The sequence below is a fragment of the Brachyhypopomus gauderio genome, unplaced genomic scaffold (assembly GCF_052324685.1).
Source record: "Brachyhypopomus gauderio isolate BG-103 unplaced genomic scaffold, BGAUD_0.2 sc114, whole genome shotgun sequence".
Classification (NCBI taxonomy): domain Eukaryota; kingdom Metazoa; phylum Chordata; class Actinopteri; order Gymnotiformes; family Hypopomidae; genus Brachyhypopomus; species Brachyhypopomus gauderio.
In genome coordinates, this window is record NW_027506935.1 from 170477 (window position 1) to 190687 (window position 20211).

The 20211-nt window shown below is 42.3% G+C and overlaps 1 protein-coding gene across 3 annotated transcripts; it reads left to right on the plus strand.

The window, feature by feature from the left end:
* The first annotated feature begins 266 nt into the window (after positions 1–266).
* LOC143497894 (E3 ubiquitin-protein ligase TRIM39-like) lies at positions 267–19705 on the plus strand. 3 transcript variants are annotated; one of them, XM_076993514.1, is made up of 8 exons: positions 267–596; positions 10749–10834; positions 11255–11811; positions 11928–12023; positions 12157–12390; positions 12487–12649; positions 13499–13534; positions 16314–19705. In XM_076993514.1, the coding sequence occupies exons 2-8, from the start codon at positions 10771–10773 to the stop codon at positions 16859–16861; spliced, it is 1698 nt and encodes a 565-aa protein (XP_076849629.1). In that variant the 5' UTR covers positions 267–596; positions 10749–10770; the 3' UTR covers positions 16862–19705. The 3 variants fall into 3 exon arrangements, with proteins under 3 accessions (XP_076849629.1, XP_076849631.1, XP_076849630.1); XM_076993516.1 differs by having other exon boundaries at positions 10749–10798; XM_076993515.1 differs by lacking the exon at positions 267–596 and having other exon boundaries at positions 10586–10834.
* Positions 19706–20211: the final 506 nt, after the last annotated feature.

A 20211-nucleotide genomic window follows, 5' to 3' on the forward strand; every position in this document is an offset into this window, starting at 1 on the left:
AATATGTCTAAATTAAAAGGTTTGAAGTGGGCTTGTGTATTTAGGGGGCATTGGAGTAGAGAGCCAAATTAAGTCCACTTTTGGGGGGAAAAGATCCCCCCCCCCATCACAATGCTGGCTACGGGCCTGTCACTAGACCTTCAATTATCTCCCCACTATTATTCTTTGTCGCATTGTGGTATGTTGACTCACGCTTTTTCGTCATGTATGTCTTAAGTTCGAGTCCTTATTCAGTTCCTTCCTCCCTCCTCCTAGTGAGAAAAACCTAGCAAGCAGCTTGCAAGGGTTTACAATCCCCGTTTACCTCCACCATCGTGACCCCACAGCCCCGTTACACTTTAATGATTTTTGTTTTACACATTTCATAATGTCTGCACACTTTGTTTTACTTTGTGTAAACTGGAACGTTTATTACTTGTCAGCACAAAGAAAGAACAAAAGAACAGTGAAGTGTCCTCATGCGAAGTGAAAGTAAAACTGAACCTTTTAGAAACTTAACATTGAAGCAGCAACATTACAGGACATGAAGTAGCTGTAAGAAGACGAGAAACGGGACGTTACTAGCCTTCTAAAAATCACCAAAGAGGAAAGTAAAGGTAAGTAGTTCTACACCACCGTGTTGTAGCTCATTATTCAGATGTTTTCTGGCGGAGTGAACTACAGGTGTAATAAGACCAAAGAATATCATGGATATTATAAGAAGGGAACCGTGTAGACAGCTGAAATACTGGTGACACTGATCAGGGAGTTTCCTGAAAACTGTCAATTTCCGCAAATAACGAACAAACTAACGAATGACGTGAGAAAATGTCTGAATTCTGCCATACATGTTGCCCTATGATCTGCGTGATCCGCAATGTACTGACTAAGATTACAGTTCAGTATGCCCTTTAACCAGGAACTGAATAGTACTATTGCAAGTGAAAACTGATCCATTGATTTCACGCTGTCAAATATACAATAGCTATTGTCTACACAATAGTTAAGGTTTAAACTTAAAAAATAATATTACCAATTTGAAATCTGAGTTGCTGAGCCAATTTTCTTTACGTTACTACAAGTTACGAATCCATTAAAACCAACAACCTGCGAAGGAAAGAAGAGCTTTTGTTACACGCGCTCGCAGACAAAAGTAAAAATGAGGAAGAATTAACAATGGCAGTCGCACTTATTTTTGTTGATCTTTATTACAAAGTTTTATAGGTAGCTACAACTGGTTTTCCAGTCTAATGATAAATATCATCTCAGGAGCTCTGGTGCATTTTAATTACATATGGGACATTGCAGAATTAGAGGACATTTGCAGTCCCTCCTCTTGATATTTAAAATATTTAAATCCAAAATAAATTTGTTAACAGAACCTGGCAATTAAAATATTGTAAAGCAAAATATAATAATTAGCTGAAAAAGGTTGGCAGAATTTTTATTACATGTATATAATGTATCTCTTAAAAATAATTTCTTTGATTCTAACATTTTAGAGTATTGTGCCGTAAATTTGAGTCCCTCAATGTGCACGCAACATTGATACCAAAACCATTGTTGCTGATGAAGGGTCAATATATTATGTTAAATTGCAAACAGGACATAGGCCCTATCATCCAACTACTTAAAAAAAGGTGTGTCCTTTATAAGTAGGAGGAAGGACAGGTACAGGTCATCACTGCTGATTGTGATCGTGCTTGCGGGAGCTGGCTCGTGGAATCCCCCTAGTGGCGGTAGATGGACTAACCCTGGAGCTAGCTCTGACAAAAAAAGCTAAATTTCACAACTAAGCTTTGCTTATAAGTAGTGGTGGGCCGTTAACGGCGGTCGTTAATTTGATACTCTTATCGGGCGATATAAAAATTATCGCCGTTAATCTATTCTTAAAGTTGGGTTGGGAACTGGGTCAAAATGGATAAGCAAACTATGATGACTTTCAACTTGATAGTTTAGCTCGGCTGTATTCCTAACCAAATTGCACAGTAGGGGCGGGGAACGAGTTTTTAAACCTGTGAATTACAAATCGTACGTGTTTTTAAATGGATACATCCACGAAGTCGCCAGGTTTGCTTCATGGAAAATTCATTTTTAGGAACGTAAAGTGTTACCGGAGCGGAGCTCGGAGCGGTCGTTTTCTGCATGGTCCTAGCGCTAGATTCGTTGCTATTTAAATATTTATTTTTAACCGTTAAAACTACAGAGGACCAAAACTGACTTTTGAAAATTACGTCCGTGAGGTTAAATGTACTAAATGTTGGCTTACATTTCAAATATTATGTTTAGCTGAATAAACATGTTATTTAATGTAGTATGTAGGCTTACAAATTCATGTTTAACTGAATAAACAGTTGAACACGAGTAGCCTACATTTTATTGAGCATGTTTTTTTTTTCTTCAAGTATCAAAGTCATTGATGCATTTTGGAAACAGGAGATGAGCCCCTGGTCACCCTCTGTATTTGTCACGGTGAGGCGGCCCCCTACCGGCTGCCTCTGTCCACAGCGGCTGTGTTGTTGTTGTTTTGTGACGTCGTGTACGCCCCTCAGGTGGGCGGAGCCCGTGATCCGTTCCCACCTGATGGTCGTTTGTCTGTCTATATATGTCTTGTCTTTGTACCAGTTGACCGCTGGTCATTATATCCTTGATTTGGATCTATTGCACGGGTTTTAGGTTTGCACACTTTATATTAAACCACCCTTTTTCCCTGAGACTTGGCGTGATCGCTTCCTTTTTGTTGCTAACACCTGCCCGTCACAGAATGACCAGCCACCCTTCGGAAGCCGCCGAGTCTCTTTTGCTTTCTCCTTCGTTCGTGGTCATGTCTCGTGGTAAGTGTTTGTCTGCGTGGTGTTTTGTGTGAAGAGCTTCGCCGTGCTTATGTGTTTTGTGTATGTGTGTAGCACGGCGAGGACCAGGGCAGTCTGCCCTGGGAAAGCTCTTCCTGTACATTGTTTGTCTGTCTGAAGAGTTTTGCCGTGCATTAGTGTTGTGAGGGGCACGGCGAGGACCGGGGCGTCTTCCCCGGGAAACTCTTCATGTTGTGTGAGTGTAAAGTGTGTACGTGTGAACGGGCGTCTGGATCAGTGTGCGTGCTCGTGGTGTTGAATGTTCCATGTTTTGTGTAAAGCGCGAAAGCCGCTCCTCACTGTCGCCTCGCTCCCCGTTGTGTCTTGTGTTTCATGTGGGGAGTGACTGCGAACACGAGCGGCGCGTCGCTGTTATGTGTTTAAACCGAGCGCGCATGTGTGGGTCTCGTCCGTTCGTCTGTACACCGTTTTTGTCTAGTCTTTGCGTGTGTGTTGTTCTTGCGTGCCCGTGATTATGTTGAATGTAATTCCACACATGCTCCTCCCCCTTGAGTGTGTGTTGGGGGTGGACCAGTGAGGGTCCCGTGCCACGGGGAGTGGCACGGAGGGCGTCGCTCCTGAGGGAGGCCCTGACCAGGAACGTGGGGGGTTCTCCTGAGCAGGTGGAGGTCCCCTGCTAAGACGGAGACCCCTCCCCCATTGTAAGGGGGATCAGGGCAGTGCGCGTCTATGTTTTGTGTTGGTGTGTGTGTGCAATTTGTGTTTTATGTGCAGGTGCTTCTCCCTGGCGGTGGATCGTGGCGTTCCTGGGCCTTGTGGAGGTCTCCACCTGGCAGGAGCCCCCTTATGTTGTGGGGTGACCGGAGCCCGGTCTTAAAGAGCCCCTCCCTAGAGGGTTGGGGCCCCCGGATGTTTGGGGACCATGGGGCTCCGGTCTGAAGAGCTCCTGCACAAGACGGAGACCCTTCCACGGGGTCCTGGGGGTGACGTAGCCACGCCCCAGGGAGGTAACCTGCACACACATACACCCCGGACGGACAAGGAGCCGTGGCCCGTCGTCCTCGCACCTGTGGGGCTATGCGGCTTAATGCCGGTTAGGGCGTGAGGGCCCTGTGACCGACCGGGGCGTGGTTTTGTTTTGTTGACGGCCCAGTCGGTCCAGGGTCCCGCCCGGGGAGGTGAGCTGAGTAATGTTTTATGTGTTTTGTGTTTCAGCTCGTGGACTGCAGGAGGTGTGTCCCTGCCTGTCCTTGCCTTCCTGCCCCTTCGTGTTGTTGTGCAGCCGCTGTGTGCCACACACCCAGTGGAGGGGAGTGCGGCTTGGTGGGGGGGTCTGTCACGGTGAGGCGGCCCCCTACCGGCTGCCTCTGTCCACAGCGGCTGTGTTGTTGTTGTTTTGTGACGTCGTGTACGCCCCTCAGGTGGGCGGAGCCCGTGATCCGTTCCCACCTGATGGTCGTTTGTCTGTCTATATATGTCTTGTCTTTGTACCAGTTGACCGCTGGTCATTATATCCTTGATTTGGATCTATTGCACGGGTTTTAGGTTTGCACACTTTATATTAAACCACCCTTTTTCCCTGAGACTTGGCGTGATCGCTTCCTTTTTGTTGCTAACACCTGCCCGTCACAGTATTAAGAAATCCTATCTCAAAAACTGACTTTTAGTCATTACTTGGGTAGCACACATATGAGCCATTTTAATATAGATTAATCTAGATTAATTTCAAGATTTCAGTGAGATTAATCTAGATTAAAAAAATTAATCTATGCCCACCCCTACTTATAAGATAAATGCTATAGTAGCACTCATTCGCAACCCTGTTGCTTTATTAAGGTAACATGGTTATTATGATAGTTAACAGGGTATGTTTGGTTAAATTATAAAAATGAATTTATTTGTATAATTTATCATTAAGCTATTTTAAATAAATTGGCAGAATTGACATATTTCTTGGTTAGACTTGTTTTGATTGTTTGCAATAGATAGGCCTAATATGAGAATTTCTAATGGATTTCTACTGAGATCTGGTGTTCCAGTGTTACTGAGAAGCCGCTGCTCTGCTGTGCCAGATGTGATGCTGATGAGAACAGGAGACAGGAGGACCTACAACAACAGAGAAAAGTGGAGGAAAGACATAGAAACAGGGAAGAAAAGGCAGAATGATCTAAAGAGCAGCGTGCCAAGAGGAAGAAGTAGAGAGACTCCTCATAAGAGGAGTAAAAACCCCTCTTAACGTGGGACCTCAAGATCAGAGGGGAGGTTAGGGTGCAGTTTAGTGTAAGCACATAATGAGGTCATATTGAATGAAATAATGGCACATAGTGAGGTCATTTTGAATGAAATAATCCTTAGAACAACTTTAATGATATGCACAATGTATTTGACCATATATTTCAAAGTAGATGTCACAGGGGAGACACCCGCTCTCTTGTGCACACAACCCCAGCCACGCCCACATCTCAACCACACCTACACCCCAACCACACCCATACTCAGCCACTCCCTCGTTCACAGTCTCCCACCTACTGACACTCACCACACACCTGAAGATGGAAACGACACACTGCGCAATTGCTACACCAGTTCCACTTTGTTTAGGGGCAGTCATGGCCTGGTGGTTAGGGAACTGGTCTTGTGACCGCAGGGTCCCGGGTTCGATTCCCAGACCTGAGGCCATGACTGAGGTGCCCCTGAGCAAGGCCCTTAACCCTCAATTGCTCACTTGTATAAAAATTAGATAAAAATGTAAGTCGCTCTGAATAAGGGCGTCTGCCAAATGCCATAAATGTAAATGTTTAAGAGCATTGTGCATGTGCATGTTTGCACACTAAGAGACTAATTTAGTGTGTGAGTCTAATGTTCTCATCTTGACTGTGGTAAAGATAGTTAATATGTTCCACTGTCACCCTCACCCACTGCTTCTGACATACAGTGGGGAAAATAAGTATTTAGTCAGTCACCCAGTCAGTTCTCCCACTTAAAAAGATGAGAGAGGCCTGTAATTGACATCATAGGTAGACCTCAACTATGAGAGACAAAATGTGAAAAAAAAATTGAGAAAATCATTTTGTCTGACTTTTAAAGAATTTATTTGCAAATAATGGTGGAAAATAAGTATTTGGTCACCTACAAACAAGCAAGATTTCCGGCTGTCACAGACCTGTAACTTCTTTTTTAAGAGGCTCCTCTTTCCCCCACTCATTACCTGTATTAATGGCACCTGTTTGAAGTCGTTAACAGTATATAAGACACCTGCCCACAACCTCAAACAGTCACACTCCAAACTCCACTATGGTGAAGACGAAAGAGCTGTCGGAGCACACCAGAAACTGAATTGTAGATCTGCACCAGGCTGGGAAGACTGAATCTGCAATAGGCAAGCAGCTTGGTGTGAAGAAATCTACTGTGGGAGCAATAATCAGAAAATGGAAGACCTAAAAGACCACTACTAATCTCCCTCGATCTGGGGCTCCACGCAAGATCTCAGCCCGTGGGGTCAAAATGATCACAAGAACGGTGAGGAAAAATCCCAGAACCACAAGGGGGGATCTAGTGAATGACCTGCAGAAAGCTGAGACCAACGTTACAAAGGCTACCATCAGCAACACACTACAACGCCAGGGACTCAGATCTTGCAGTGCCAGACGTGTCCCCCTGCTTAAGCCATGAAACCAAAGTAGAACTATTTGGTAAAAACACAACTCGTCGTGTTTGGAGGACAGTGAATGCTGAGTTGCATCCAAAGAACACCAAACCAGCTGTGAAGAATGGGAGTGGCAACATCATGCTTTGGGGCTGTTTCTCTGCAAAGGGACCAGGACAACTGGTCCGTGTACATGAAAGAATGAATGGGGCCATGTATTGTGAGATTTTGGGTGCAAACCTCCCATCAGCAAGGGCAATGAAGATGAAACGTGGCTGGGTCTTTCAGCATGATAATGATCCCAAGCACACTGCCAGGGCAACAAAGGAGTGGCTTCGTAAGAAACATTTCAAAGTCCTGGAGTGCCCTAGCCAGTCTCCCGATCTCAACCCCATCGAAAACCTTTGGAGGGAGTTAAAAGTCCGTGTTGCCTGCCGACAGCCCCAAAACATCACTGCTCTAGAGGAGATCTGCATGGAGGAATGGGCCAACATACCAGCAACAGTGTGTGCCAACCTTGTGAAGACTTACAGAAAACGTTTGACCTCTGTCATTGCCAACAGAAAATATACAACAAAGTATTGAGATGAACTTTTGTTATTGACCAAATACTTATTTTCCACCATTATTTGCAAATAAATTCTTTAAAAGTCAAACAAAATGATTTTCTCAATTTTTTTTTTACATTTTGTCTCTCATAGTTGAGGTCTACCTATGATGTCAATTACCGGCCTCTCTCATCTTTTTAAGTGAGAGAACTTGCACAATTGGTGACTGACTAAATACTTATTTTCCCCACTGTAATGACGCCTCTGGCGTTACAGTAGGTACTGGAATTATTCAAGAAACTGTGTCCCTGTAAAATTTCTGATCATTTAGGCCAGGCGTACTCAACTAAATTTGTCCGCGGTCCAATTTTGGCAGATACCTGTGCCCTGAGGTCCGGTGCGGCGGGGGTGGCGAACGTAAGTTGTTGAGCGGGGGGGGGGGGGGGGTGGGGGGGGGGACGGTGCGCGAACGGTGGAGGCGTTTATACTTTCGCGAGCGTCACTGCAGTGTTCTCCGAAACGATAGGCGTTTTGTCCGAAACGATATGTGGTAGAAACACCCCTCAAAACAGGGGAATGAACATTTACCTGACCAATTTTAATGTTGCTATGTTTCAGGTTTGAAAAGTGCTGGAATTTAGGTTAAAGTACTTTAAAATGCTTGAAATTGTAACTACTTGGTTTCACAACAAATAGCTGTCTGACTGAATAGTTCTCTTGTATTAGGTTAACAAATACGAGCCTCTTGTAATTCCAGGACGAAACATGAGAGAACATGAAGACGTTAAGATTGGGCGTTTTTAAATAAACAACCATTAAATAATGTGATAAAAAGCGAATTATTTCGAGTATATGTATAAATATTTAACTTAATTATGTTTAACATGCTGGGAAATATTGAAATGGACCTTGAAAATGACGTACAAGTGCTTTAATTCCGGTTTCAGGTATGAACCCTGAAAACGTGACTTTGTTCATTGCGCTGAAGCGCGGCGCGAAGTTACAAAATTCGAGAGGTGCACAACCTCTCGAACCGACAGCGCGCGAGGCACTCACGCACACGCGGAGCCACAGCGATTGCGTCATTTTCGCCGCACGGACCCTCGCGCCGCTCGCGAAGCATCAACCAGGCAGGCTTGTTGTTGAGCGGGGTGGCGAACGTAAGTTGTTGAGCGGGGGTGGCAAACGTAACACTCGTGACGGAGTGTTTTTTCAATAGCCCTGAAATAAATGCTACGGTTTTGTTTTGGTCCGTATCCAGTTAATCAGGAATGAGATTGGGTCCGGACAGGACTGCGTTCGGGTCCGGATCCGGACCGCGGTCCGCCAGTTGAGTACCCCTGATTTAGGCATTGAAATTTAGTCAAACTAACATGTAATACATATTATTAGTCTTACCTGAAATCATATGACCTTTCAGTGTAAAATGACTTAGTGTAAACTGAATCACAAAGGATTTACTGAAAAATATTTTAAAATATACATTTTGCAGGCTGTTTTGTATTTGTAACAGGGTGGTGTAAGTACATGCACGTAGCAAATTAAACATATGAAGGGGACAAAGTACCATTGATGCTTGAGCTTAACAAATCGTACTTCTTAAATATTCGACATAACAAATAGAATATATTTTTAAAGAATACGCCAAAATATCCTCCAATTATGTCCCATATAATTATTAGATAAATATACACTACCGTTCAAAAGTTTGGGGTCACTTAGAAATGTTCTTATTTTTGAAAGAAAAGCAGTTTTTTTCAATTTAGCTAACATTAAATGCATCAAAAATACACTCTATACATTAATAATGTGGTAAATGACTATTCTAGCTGTAAACATCTGGTTTTTAATGCAATATCTAAATAGATGTATGGAGACCCCCTTCCAACAACCATCACTCCAGTGTTCTAATGGTACATTGTGTTTGCTAACTCTGTAAGGAGGCTATTGGATATTTAGAAAACCCTTGAAAACCCTTGTGCAAGTAGGTTAGCACAGCTGAAAACAGTTTTGCTGATTAGAGAAGCTATAAAACTGACCTTCCTTTGAGCTAGTTGAGAATCTGGAGCATTACAATTGTTGGTTCGATTAAACTCACAAAATGGCCACAAAAAAACAACTTTCAATTGAAACTTGACAGTCTATTCTTGTTCTGAGAAATGAAGTCTATTCCATGCGAGACATTGCCAAGAAACTGAAGATTTCCTACAATGGTGTGTACTACTCCCTTCAGAGGAGAGCACAGACAGGCTCTAACCAAAGAAGAAGTGGAAGGCCCCGCTGTACAACTGAGCAAGAAGACAAGTACATTAGAGTCTCCAGTTTGCGAAATCGAGGCCTCACAGGTCCTCAATTGGCAGCTTCATTAAATAGTACCCACAAAACGCCAGTGTCTACGTCTACAGTGAAGAGGCGACTCTGGGATGCTGGCCTTCAGGGCAGAGTGGCAAAGAAAAAGCCATATCTGGCTAATAAAAGAAAAAGATTAATATGGGCAAAGGAACACAGACATTGGACAGAGGAAGATTGGAAAAAAGTGTTATGGACAGATGAATCAAAGTTTGAGGTGTTTGGATCACACAGACGAACATTTGTGAGACGCAGAACAACTGAAAAGATGCTGGAAGAGTGCCTGACACCATCTGTCAAACATGTTGGAGGTAATGTGATGGTCTGGGGTTGCTTTGGTGCTGGTAAAGTGGGAGATTTGAACAAGGTAAAAGGGATTTTGAATAAGGAAGGCTATCACTCCATTTTGCAACACCATGTCATACCCTGTGGACAGCGCTTGATTGGAGCCAATTTCATCCTGCAACAGGACAATGACCCAAAGCACACCTCCAAATTATGCACAAACTATTTAGAGAAGAAGCAGGCAGCTGGTATTTTATCAGTAATGGAGTGGCCAGCGCAGTCACCAGATCTCAACCCCATTGTAAGGAATGCCACCTGATCTACCCTAATCAGCCTCACCTGCCTCCCATCACCACGCCCCCTTCAGTCTTACTTAAGCACTTCACCAGCACGTCTCAGTCGCGAAGTATTGTTGACACATGCCACATACCAAGCGTTTCTCTCTCCTGTTTGATCTCCCGTGTTCTGACCCTTGTTCGCTCCCTAGACCTCGTCTCCTCCCTAGCCCTTCTGTGCCTCCTGGATTCTGCTCTCCCGTTACGACCCTGGACCGTCCCGACCACCCCAAGAGAACGTTACCACTGCTAAGCGTTATGCTAGCGATTTATTCTCCATGTATGTGAATTATGTAAATAAAAGCGACCTACTTCCGCATTTGGATTCTTCTCCGCCTGGTCAATTCGTAACACCCATTGAGCTGTTGTGGGAGCAGCTTGACCGTATGGTACGAAAAAAGTGCCCATTAACCCAATCAAACTTGTGGGAGCGGCTTCTGGAAGCATGGATTGAAATTTCTCCAGATTACCTCAGCAACAGCTAGAATGCCAAAGGTCTGCAATGCTGTAATTGCTGCTAAGGGAGCATTCTTTGACGAAAGCAAAGTTTAAAGTAGAAAATTATTTCAAATAAAAAAAAAAACATTATTTCTACGTTGTCAATGTCTGGACTATATAATAATAATAAAAGTATGAGATTTCAGGGAAAACACAAATTTGTCTAGGTGACCCCAAACTTTTGAACGGTAGTGTATATGGGAAGAGTACTGTTAAGACAAGAATCATGTAGTCTATTAGCCCGATGAAGGACAGATATACATGTATTTGCTGAGTGATTATTTCTTTTAAACAGTTAATAGAGGAAGAAGAAGGAAATGGAAGAATCATCATTATCATCACAAGGTAAAAGGTGGAGGACCATGGAAGAGCCATCAGAGTGTCAGTTAAACACCTCATACACACATGAATGAAACACAGCCTGTGTGTTGAATAATATTCTCCATCAATTTATAGATAATTCTGGTTTAGTGGCAATATGATCAGAATAAAAATGCAGTTCTGACTACAGAATGGAGTGATTTACACTGAGCTCCATGTTGTCAGTGTAAACCATGTAAATCAGATCAGGAGATTAAAGTCTGAGGTGGTGGTGCTGAATCCTGGAGAATGAAGAAAGACACATATGATGATAAAATTGAACTTGGATCATGAGTCAAAAAATGTTCCTTTTCATTCTCTGTTGTCTAAATTTCTAACAGTTCTGGGATATTTAAGAACACTGTGTGAAATATACATAGATAAAAATATATAATTATAGTAGAATAATTCAATAGTCCTTTATGTTTCCTTTCTAATCAGTCACACGTGACTCCAGCAGCCTCCTGTCTGAGGAGCAGTTCATGTGTTCTGTCTGTCTGGATGAGTTCATTGATCCAGTCACCACTCCATGTGGACACAACTTCTGTAAGACCTGCCTCACACAATACTGGGACAACAGTCCAAACTGTATATGTCCACTATGTAAAGAGAAATTTACCAAGAGACCTGAACTCAAGATTAATTCAACACTGAGAGAGGTTGTGGATCACTTCATGAAGAAAAAAAGTCTTGATAAACCTGATGTTTTTTGTGACGCCTGCACTGGAGTGAAGTTGAAGGCTGTAAAATCCTGTCTGCACTGTGGTCTGACATTTTGTAAGTCTCATCTAGAGCCCCATAATAATGTTCCAAAACTTAAGAAACACAAACTAATAAACCCTGTGGAGAATGTGGATGACTACATATGTCAGAAACATGACAAACCCCTGGAGCTGTTCTGTAGAAAAGACGAGATGTGTGTGTGTCAGTTCTGCACTGAGACAGACCACAAGACACACAACACTGTTACCATAGAGGAGGAGAGTGGAGAGAAAAGGGTGAGAAACTAACACTGGATAACATCAACATTAAACACGTATATAAAAGAAATATAAAAAACAGAGCACCATTAAAATATAAAACAAACATTCTTTGTTTTCCTCCCCGTCTACAGACACAGCTGAGGAAGACACAGTCAGAGGTCCAGCAGATGATCCAAGAGAGACTGAAGAAGATGGAAGAGATCAAACACTCAGTAGAGCTCCGAAAGGTGTGATCAACCACCTACTTCATATCTATTACAAACACATGTTTTTAAGAACTATGAAAACTGAAACTAAGTTTCACATGAGTTTTGTTTGATTGATTAAAGCTTCTTTTCATAAAATGTCTTCTTCCATCAGAAAAGCACAGAGAGAGAGATTGCAGACAGCATTGAGGTCTTCACTGCTCTGATGCGCTCCATTGAGAGAAGCCAGGATGAGCTGCTTCAGGTGATGGAGGAGAAGCAGAAAGCAGCAGAGAGGCAGGCTGAAGGACTCATTAAAGACCTGGAGCAGGAGATCACTGAACTAAAGAGGAGAGACAGTGAGCTGGAGCAGCTCTCCCACACTGAGGACCACATCCACCTCCTACAGGTCAGTGTTCCTCTCTCTGCTCACAGACAACACAGCACATCACAGGACAACCCTCCCCATGCTGAGGGGTTTCTCCTCTCTCCTGCTGTACTGTAGATCTACCCAACCATGAACAGCCCTCCACATACCAAGAACTGGACTGACATCAGTATCAACACTGATGTGAATGTGGAGAAAGTGAGGAAAGTTCTCTCTCAGCTTCAGAAGACTCTGAATAAGAAACTCAGTGAAACACTGAATATTAAGTTGAAAGAAGCAGGTGAGAAGCTTTCCTATTAAACATATTTTCCAGGTACAAGTCTCTAACAAGAAATCTGTGACCAACAGCTATAATGCAATATAAGCTACATTCACATTACAGGTCACATTGTTCACTACTGACTTTTTTACTCAAATCAGATATATGCATATGTTGCTTGTTCATATTCATAAGTGACCTGTGTTTTTTTTTTTGTAATGTGAACACATATGTATCCTGAAACTATATGAATATGCACAAGTCACCTGCATCACCAGCAACAAACATCATTATTATAGAAAGCCTTGTAATATTAAAACAGGCTACTTGGACATGCTAATAGCTCATGAATGCATTGTGATTTGCTCTGGAGGCCAACAACCACTTGGTCATATCTGTACATAATCAGGTTGAGAAGGTAAACACAGATTCTGCTCCTGTTAGTGTCACACAAACTGTGGTCATGGTTGTTATTCTTCAATGTTGCTTTGGCAACAGCATATAACCAAAAGCCACAAGAATTCAGATCTGACTGTTCTCATTGAAGTCTCATAACCTCCAGCATTATTGTACTGATTTCATTTCATTCTCATTCGAGTCCCACAGCCACAAATCAACTATGAATCCGAATTCAGATCACATTCAAAAGTGATTCAAATCTCATTTGAAAAGTTCAGATTATGTGTCTACATTGCCTGACAAGAAATTAATTTGTGTCACAGTAATGAAAAAAATCACTTTAGGATTGGTAATGTGAACAGAGTGTATAAGATTATATAGAATTACAGAATAGTGAAGATGTTTTTTTAGTCCAATGCTATAAAATAACTTCTTTAAAATCAAATTAATACCTCTCTTCCTAAAATTCAGTCAGCACAGAATTGAAGAGGAGTCAACAGTATGCAGGTACAGTGTGATTTATAATCTTTCTCTGTTCATTTGAATTACTATTATCTATATTATACGGATTATCCTAACACTACTGCAACTCATGTAACCATATAAATATGTATTAATTATGACTGACTGTAAAGGACAGAGTTGTTGGACTATTAGGTCCATCTGCTCTATAGCTGTAGCTACAGTATATTACACCAATCCTCAGGGTTCGTACGGTCATGAAAAACCTGGAAAAGTTATGGAATTTGAAAATAGCAATTTCCAGGCCTGGATAAGTTTTGGAAAAATAAAAAATACTCAAATGTTTTGGAAAAGTCATGGAAATTTGCTTGACACAATAAATGTATGTTGTTCTGATAACCGGAAGAAAAAATTAATAAATATAATATAGCCATTTTTTTCATTGTGCGGACCGCTAACGTAACTTCACACATTAGTTCACTGCGTTAGCGTCGGACTCCAAGCGGAGCTGTAGATTGTACTTTTATGTAAATCAGCGTAATGCTGGTAAATGCCGATTAAACAATTACTGCTTCAGTTGGACAAATACAAGCTATGGCTTGTGAAAGACAAGGACACGGGGCGTGCAAAATGTGCACGGTTAATGATGGGGTTAGAGACTGAAAAGTCCGTCATAAAGCAGTTTTCGTCGTTAAGCACGACCCTAGATTTAGATACGTTTTGATCGTAAACACAGTATAGAAAAAAAACTAACGATGTCCTCGTGCGTACAACGCGAGAAAGAGCGATCGTGTTGCCGAGATGGGCTGCAGTGGAGCCTGTGCTGCCTCAGCTTATCGTACACAACACTCCACAACACTCCACTGTGCTGCCACTGCTCCTCCGTGCACGCGCGAAAAAAAAAAAAGTAGGTCGTAACTCCGGTTTATATTGATATTGAAAATACGGTAAATGTTTATTTTTTCAATTAAACCACGTGGCTTGTCATTAATTTATGATATACTGTGGAATTTTGGCCTGGATTTTTTCTTATTTTTCATGTCTACACATATGTTTAGAGAATGTATAGTCATTAAAATTTGCCTCAAAGTCATGGAAAAGTCATGGAAAAGTCATGGAAATTGATTGTCAAAAAAGTGTATGAACCCTGAATCCTGCATGTCTGTTTTATGAACCCAGAGATTATTTCACTAACCAGAACTTTTCTTGTCTGCCCAGTTTGTGTCATGTGTGTAGAGGCTTTTTTCATTTAATCTGAATTTAAAATAAGTGAGATGGGGATGCTGATGTCTGAATATTCTGCATATGTACATATACATTAAGGGTGTAATACCAGTTTATTTTTATAAATGTTTATCAATATATTTATTTACATTTACAGCATTTGGCAAAGAGTCTTTTCCAGAGTGACATATTGATCGAGTAGTAATAAATATGTAAAAAAGAAAAAAAATAGTACGAGGTAGTAATAGGACCAGTGTAACGAACGGATAGTCCAGAGTGCGTCTACGCATGTGCAGGAGACTGTGGTTTTAATAGCGAACGTAAGCAAACGGACATAACACAGATGACCAGGGATACAACTACAAACAAACTCAAAAGTAACAAACACCCACAGTTAGCCAATACACTAAATACATGGTGCAAGATGCTGATGGAATACACAAACGAGGGGAGCATGACCAAACAGAACCTAAATTAAATTGCCAACACCAAGAGGGAAACACTAAAGGAACAGAACTAAATAGCAGATACATCTACACCCCTTTCACTGTAGGTGAATTAATTTATGAAATAGGGGTGGAGTCCTGGGGTCAGTGAATAATTCCAGGATATAGAATAAAGAATTCCAGGATTCACTTAGCATGCATTTTCCTTCTAACAGTAATCAAGTTAATTATGTGTTAATTAGGAATATACTTCAGTATTTCCCTCTTTAAAATTAGGACTGTAAAGTCTCTTGCCATCTTTAAATGTAGACTGAAGACTCACCTGTTTGTTGAGTACTTAAATGAGCACTACCTCAACAGATAGCACTTGTCCTTGTTCTTTACATTGTATGTGTCACAACCCGAGGGAGGAGGCACGACGAGCGATGACGGTGCAACACAGACGTTTTATTTGAACAAAAAGATGTGTAAGCTCCGTGTGGAGAGTGAGCACGTAAACACAGACACTCACACTGGCACAAAACTTTAGACAAAGTTTCGAACTTTGGCGAACGCACATTAAATAGGTGATTAACACAGACCCTCATGATCTCGAGACAAGGCACAGGTGAGACTACGAACACGCTCACGGACAACCCACACACACGGAAGTACAAACATGGACATAACGACACGCAGACAACGTAGCGGCACGCCCACAGGGAAGGGTCCGGGACTGTCACCGTAACAGTATGTTTATTTATGCCTATGGTTATTTGTGCTTCTAGGTATTAGTTTTTAATTCCTGTTTGAGTTTGTTTATTTGCAATTCTAGCTAATAGCATTGATTCCTGTAGTTTGATTCCTGTAGTAGTCTGGCTCAAGGATATCTTGAATTCTGACCTGCCTGTGCTACTATCTTGTATTTATTCTGTGAACAGATGCAAAACACTTTGTAAGTCGTTCTGGATAAGAGCGTCTGCTAAATGCCCTAAATGTAAATGCCATAAATGTAGAATGGATCACTACTTTTGAAGAGGACACACTCAAAGTGGTTACACTTTTTTTACTGATTTTGGTGTTCTACAAATCCTATTACGTATTTTAATCAATAGGATCTACTGTATAATGAGGGTTTTATTATGTACATTTAACATACTGTATGTTTGTCTCAGTGGATGTGACTCTGGATCCTGATACAGCTAATTGCTACCTCATCTTGTCTGATGATGGAAAACAAGTGACACATGGAGACACAAGACAGAATCTCCCTGACAACCCAAAGAGATTTTATATGTATCTCATTGTCCTGGGAAAGGAGGGGTTCTCATCAGGGAGATTTTACTATGAGGTTCAGGTCAAGGGGAAGACTGACTGGGATGTAGGAGTGGCCAGAGAGTCTGTTAACAGGAAGGAGGAGTTTGCACTGAGTCCTCAAGATGGATGCTGGATTGTGGTTCTGAGGAATGAGAATCAGTATAAGGCTTGTGCTGGTCCTGATATCCCCCTTACCCTGAGAGAGAAGCCCCAGACAGTGGGGGTGTTTGTGGATTATGAGGAGGGTCTGGTCTCCTTTTATGATGTGGAGGCCAGGTCTCATATCTACTCTTACACTGGTCAGTCCTTCACTGAGAAACTCTACCCTTACTTCAGTCCTTATCTCAATGATGGAGGTAAAAACTCTTCTCCACTGATCATCTCATGTATGTGTAAGACTGAGTGAATGTTTGCCCTCTTAAATATATGAAATTGCAATAAAAAGATCTAAATGTAAGGTCCAAATGGAGGAGATGAGGTGAGGGGTTTGTTTCTTGAACTTGATACTCTTTAATGCAATCAAGCCAACAGAAACGAAAAGCCTGTGGAGGCAGCAGAAAGGTTCTGTGCTCTCAGTGCCATCAAGAAGCATATTTTCACAGTATAGGTGCCTCTCTGATGGTCTTGAGTGCTGTAGTCTAAGGCTCAACGACAGTCTGTAACACAGTAGTTAGAACCGTCTAAGCACCACAGAGGTTTAAACATAAATGGGGAAATCCACGCGCCAAACCACAAAATGAATGGGAAACTTAAATCTCCGTCAAACCGATGCAGGAAAAGAGGGCAAAGAAAATCACCGGAAGTGATACAGGAAAAAAACTAAGTAAGCAACAGAAGAAACCTCAACGCGCAAAAAGGCCAAAGAAAACAAAGTCCACAACTGAGAATGCCAGAGAAAGTAGTTGTGCAAACAAAAACTCTTCCCAAAATAACCAACAACACTAGATAGCAGAAAAAACAGTGAAGGAAAACTTGAGACAGGCCAGGGAGCTCTCCCTGGTGGCAGCAGATGGTGCAGCCCTAGAGCCAGCCCTGACACTGTCATCTTACTCAGCTGAGTGGAATGTACAGCGTCAACCTCAGGTACCTGTAGGTCTTAAAATATTGAAATAATTCACCGTATAAACAGGAACAATGAAAACACCAAAAGCCAAAAGGCCTGAGTCTGAACAGGGAGGGAGTGAGGCTAAAAGGGAGAAAGGAGTGTTTTTTTCTTCATGGCAACAAATACAAATAAGCACTGTAGTGAGCAGAATAAAAAAAAGAAAGACTGTCAGTAATACAGTAGTGTTGTCAGTAGTACGGTAGTGTTGTCAGTAGTACGGTAGTGCTATCAGGAGTAGTAAATGTTCTGGAATGTGTATCCTGTATAATTTTTGTTTTGTCATAACAAATGGTTTAATGTTACATTTTGTTAATTGTTTTTATTAATTGTTAATTAAATTGAGACATACTGATCATGAGAGATTATACTTCTGGCAGATTTATTATTTTTTACTTCATTTCCATTTAACTTTATTAATTGCAACAATCCATGTCTCTACAGTTTTTGGTTAATACATGTTTAGTCCATGGACGTAATTTTGATTTCAAAAGTGGGGGGGACATGGATTCGTCGCTATTTAAATATTTGGTTTTAACCGTAAAAACTGGGGGGGACCAAAGCCGGCTTTTGAAAAAGTGGGGGGGACATGTCCCCCCCGTCCCCCCCCCCCAAAATTACGTCCGTGGTTTAGTCTAAAGACATTCTGGGTCAGACTGTTGTCTCCTCCACCATGTTGTCTGTGCTTCTCTGTACAGGCAACACACCTGTTTGTCGCCATTAGGCTCGACAGATGGAGAGTTGTACTTTGAATCGTTTTAATGTGCAAGGGACAAACTAAGCCCTGAGTCGACTCTGTCATGATATGCCCTCCCCTTGCCGGTCGGCCCCCGTCCACAGCGGCAGTTGTCCTGTTACTGTTGCGTTGTGTTCGTCCCTAAGGTGGGTGGGGCCTATTAGCAGGCCACGACCTGTCGTTTGTCCGTCTCTATATGTCTTATCTTTGTACCAGTTGACTGTGGTTATTGTATCCTTAATTTGGATCTTGTCACGGGTCTTTGGTTGGCGCTCGTTATCATTAAATCCTCCTTTTTCCCTGAGACTTGGCGTGATCGCTTCCTTTTTCATTCACACTCCCTGCACACAATAACAGCAGTAAATCCAAGCAGACTAATCAGAAACTGGGCGAGCAGCAGTGGCGGCTGGTCAATATGGGGCGCTGGGATGCCGCCCCTTTAATATTGTTCCGATATTAAAATGAGTTCATTATAAACCATGGAAGCGCGTAGCCTTGGTGTAGTTGTCGACAATCAACTCTCCTTCACGGCCCACGTTGCTAACACAACACGATCATGCAGATTCGCCCTTCACAACATTCGGAGGATTTGGCCATTTCTCTCTAGGGAGGCCACTCAGGTCCTTGTCCAGTCCCTTGTTATCTCAAGACTGGACTACTGCAACTCCCTACTGGCTGGTCTTCCTATGCATGCCATCAAACCCCTGCAACTGATCCAGAACGCTGCAGCTCGGCTGGTCTTCAACCTTCCCAAGTTCATCCATGTCACTCCCTTGCTGTGCTCCCTCCACTGGCTTCCGGTAGCTGCCCGCATCAAATATAAAACCCTGGTGCTGGCCTACAAAGCAAAGAATGGTCCAGCTCCTCCTTACTTGATGGCCATGGTAAAACCCAGAAGCATACCTAGAGCCCTCCGCGCCTCAAGTATGTCTCGTCTTGACCCTCCATCATCCAGGACACATGGGAGACAAGCATCCAGACTTTTCTCTGTCCTGGCTCCAAGGTGGTGGAATGAACTTCCCTTGTGTGTCCGAACATCGGAGTCACTTGCTGTCTTCAGACGCCGACTGAAGACCCACCTCTTTCAAGTGCACTTTGCATAATTATGCTTTGTCTATTGTACTTTATCGTCTCTTTCCTCAGGTATTGTGCATAATTGGGTTATAGGAATTGTTTACTGTCTTTTTCCTCAGGTGATGTGTATATTCAGGTATAATTGTTAGGTATCATTTGACTTTCGTCTAGTGGTTTTTCCAGCTTAGAGTACCTTGTGTTCAGGACTATCTATTCTACCTTGGAGATTCCAAGCAACTACATAGCACTTTTGTAAGTCGCTCTGGATAAGAGTGTCTGCTAAATGCCATAAATGTAAATGTAAATGTAAATAAACTGCGATAGTGAGGAAATTATTTAGTCACACTGTGTGTCTAATATAGCCATGTTTGAATTTATTAAAAGAGTAAACACATAATTGTATTTACTTTGTGCACACTGGTTGGGGCGCCGGTCTAATGGAAGTGAATGTAGATGCGTAAACTTTTGCCAAGCACGTGATCTGAGGCTGCAGTTTAATTGGTTGGTTTAAGATTTTCCATGGGGCGCAGCTCTCTGCACCTCGGACACACCCACTCTTGTTGGACACCAGGGCCGGCGCTGGGGGTGGGGCTGTGTCTTTGCCCCTCCAAGCACAATGCAAGCAACAGCTATTTTAAAAATTCTCTGAACCAATCACAAAAATGCATTTTGCTTTACAGCGTGAAGATATTTCCTTGCTTATTCCTGATTGGCTCTTTGAGTCATATAAAAATCGGCAGACCACCCCAAACAGTTCAGCTCTGTAGTATATGTTCAGTTAGTGTGAGCGAGAGGCAGGTATACTGGTAAACACTCTTCTGAGTTTAAACTGACTTCCACATGG

What these genes read in the sequence shown, in the direction of transcription:
- LOC143497894 (XM_076993514.1), top strand. Translation starts at nt 10,771, where the DNA reads ATGGAAGAATCATCATTATCATCACAAGGTAAAAGGTGGAGGACCATG. An exon ending in AGGAGAGTGGAGAGAAAAGG is followed by an intron (nt 11,812 to 11,927) that starts GTGAGAAACTAA and finishes CCCCGTCTACAG; the next exon opens with ACACAGCTGAGGAAGACACA. An exon ending in GAGGAGTCAACAGTATGCAG is followed by an intron (nt 13,535 to 16,313) that starts GTACAGTGTGAT and finishes TGTTTGTCTCAG; the next exon opens with TGGATGTGACTCTGGATCCT.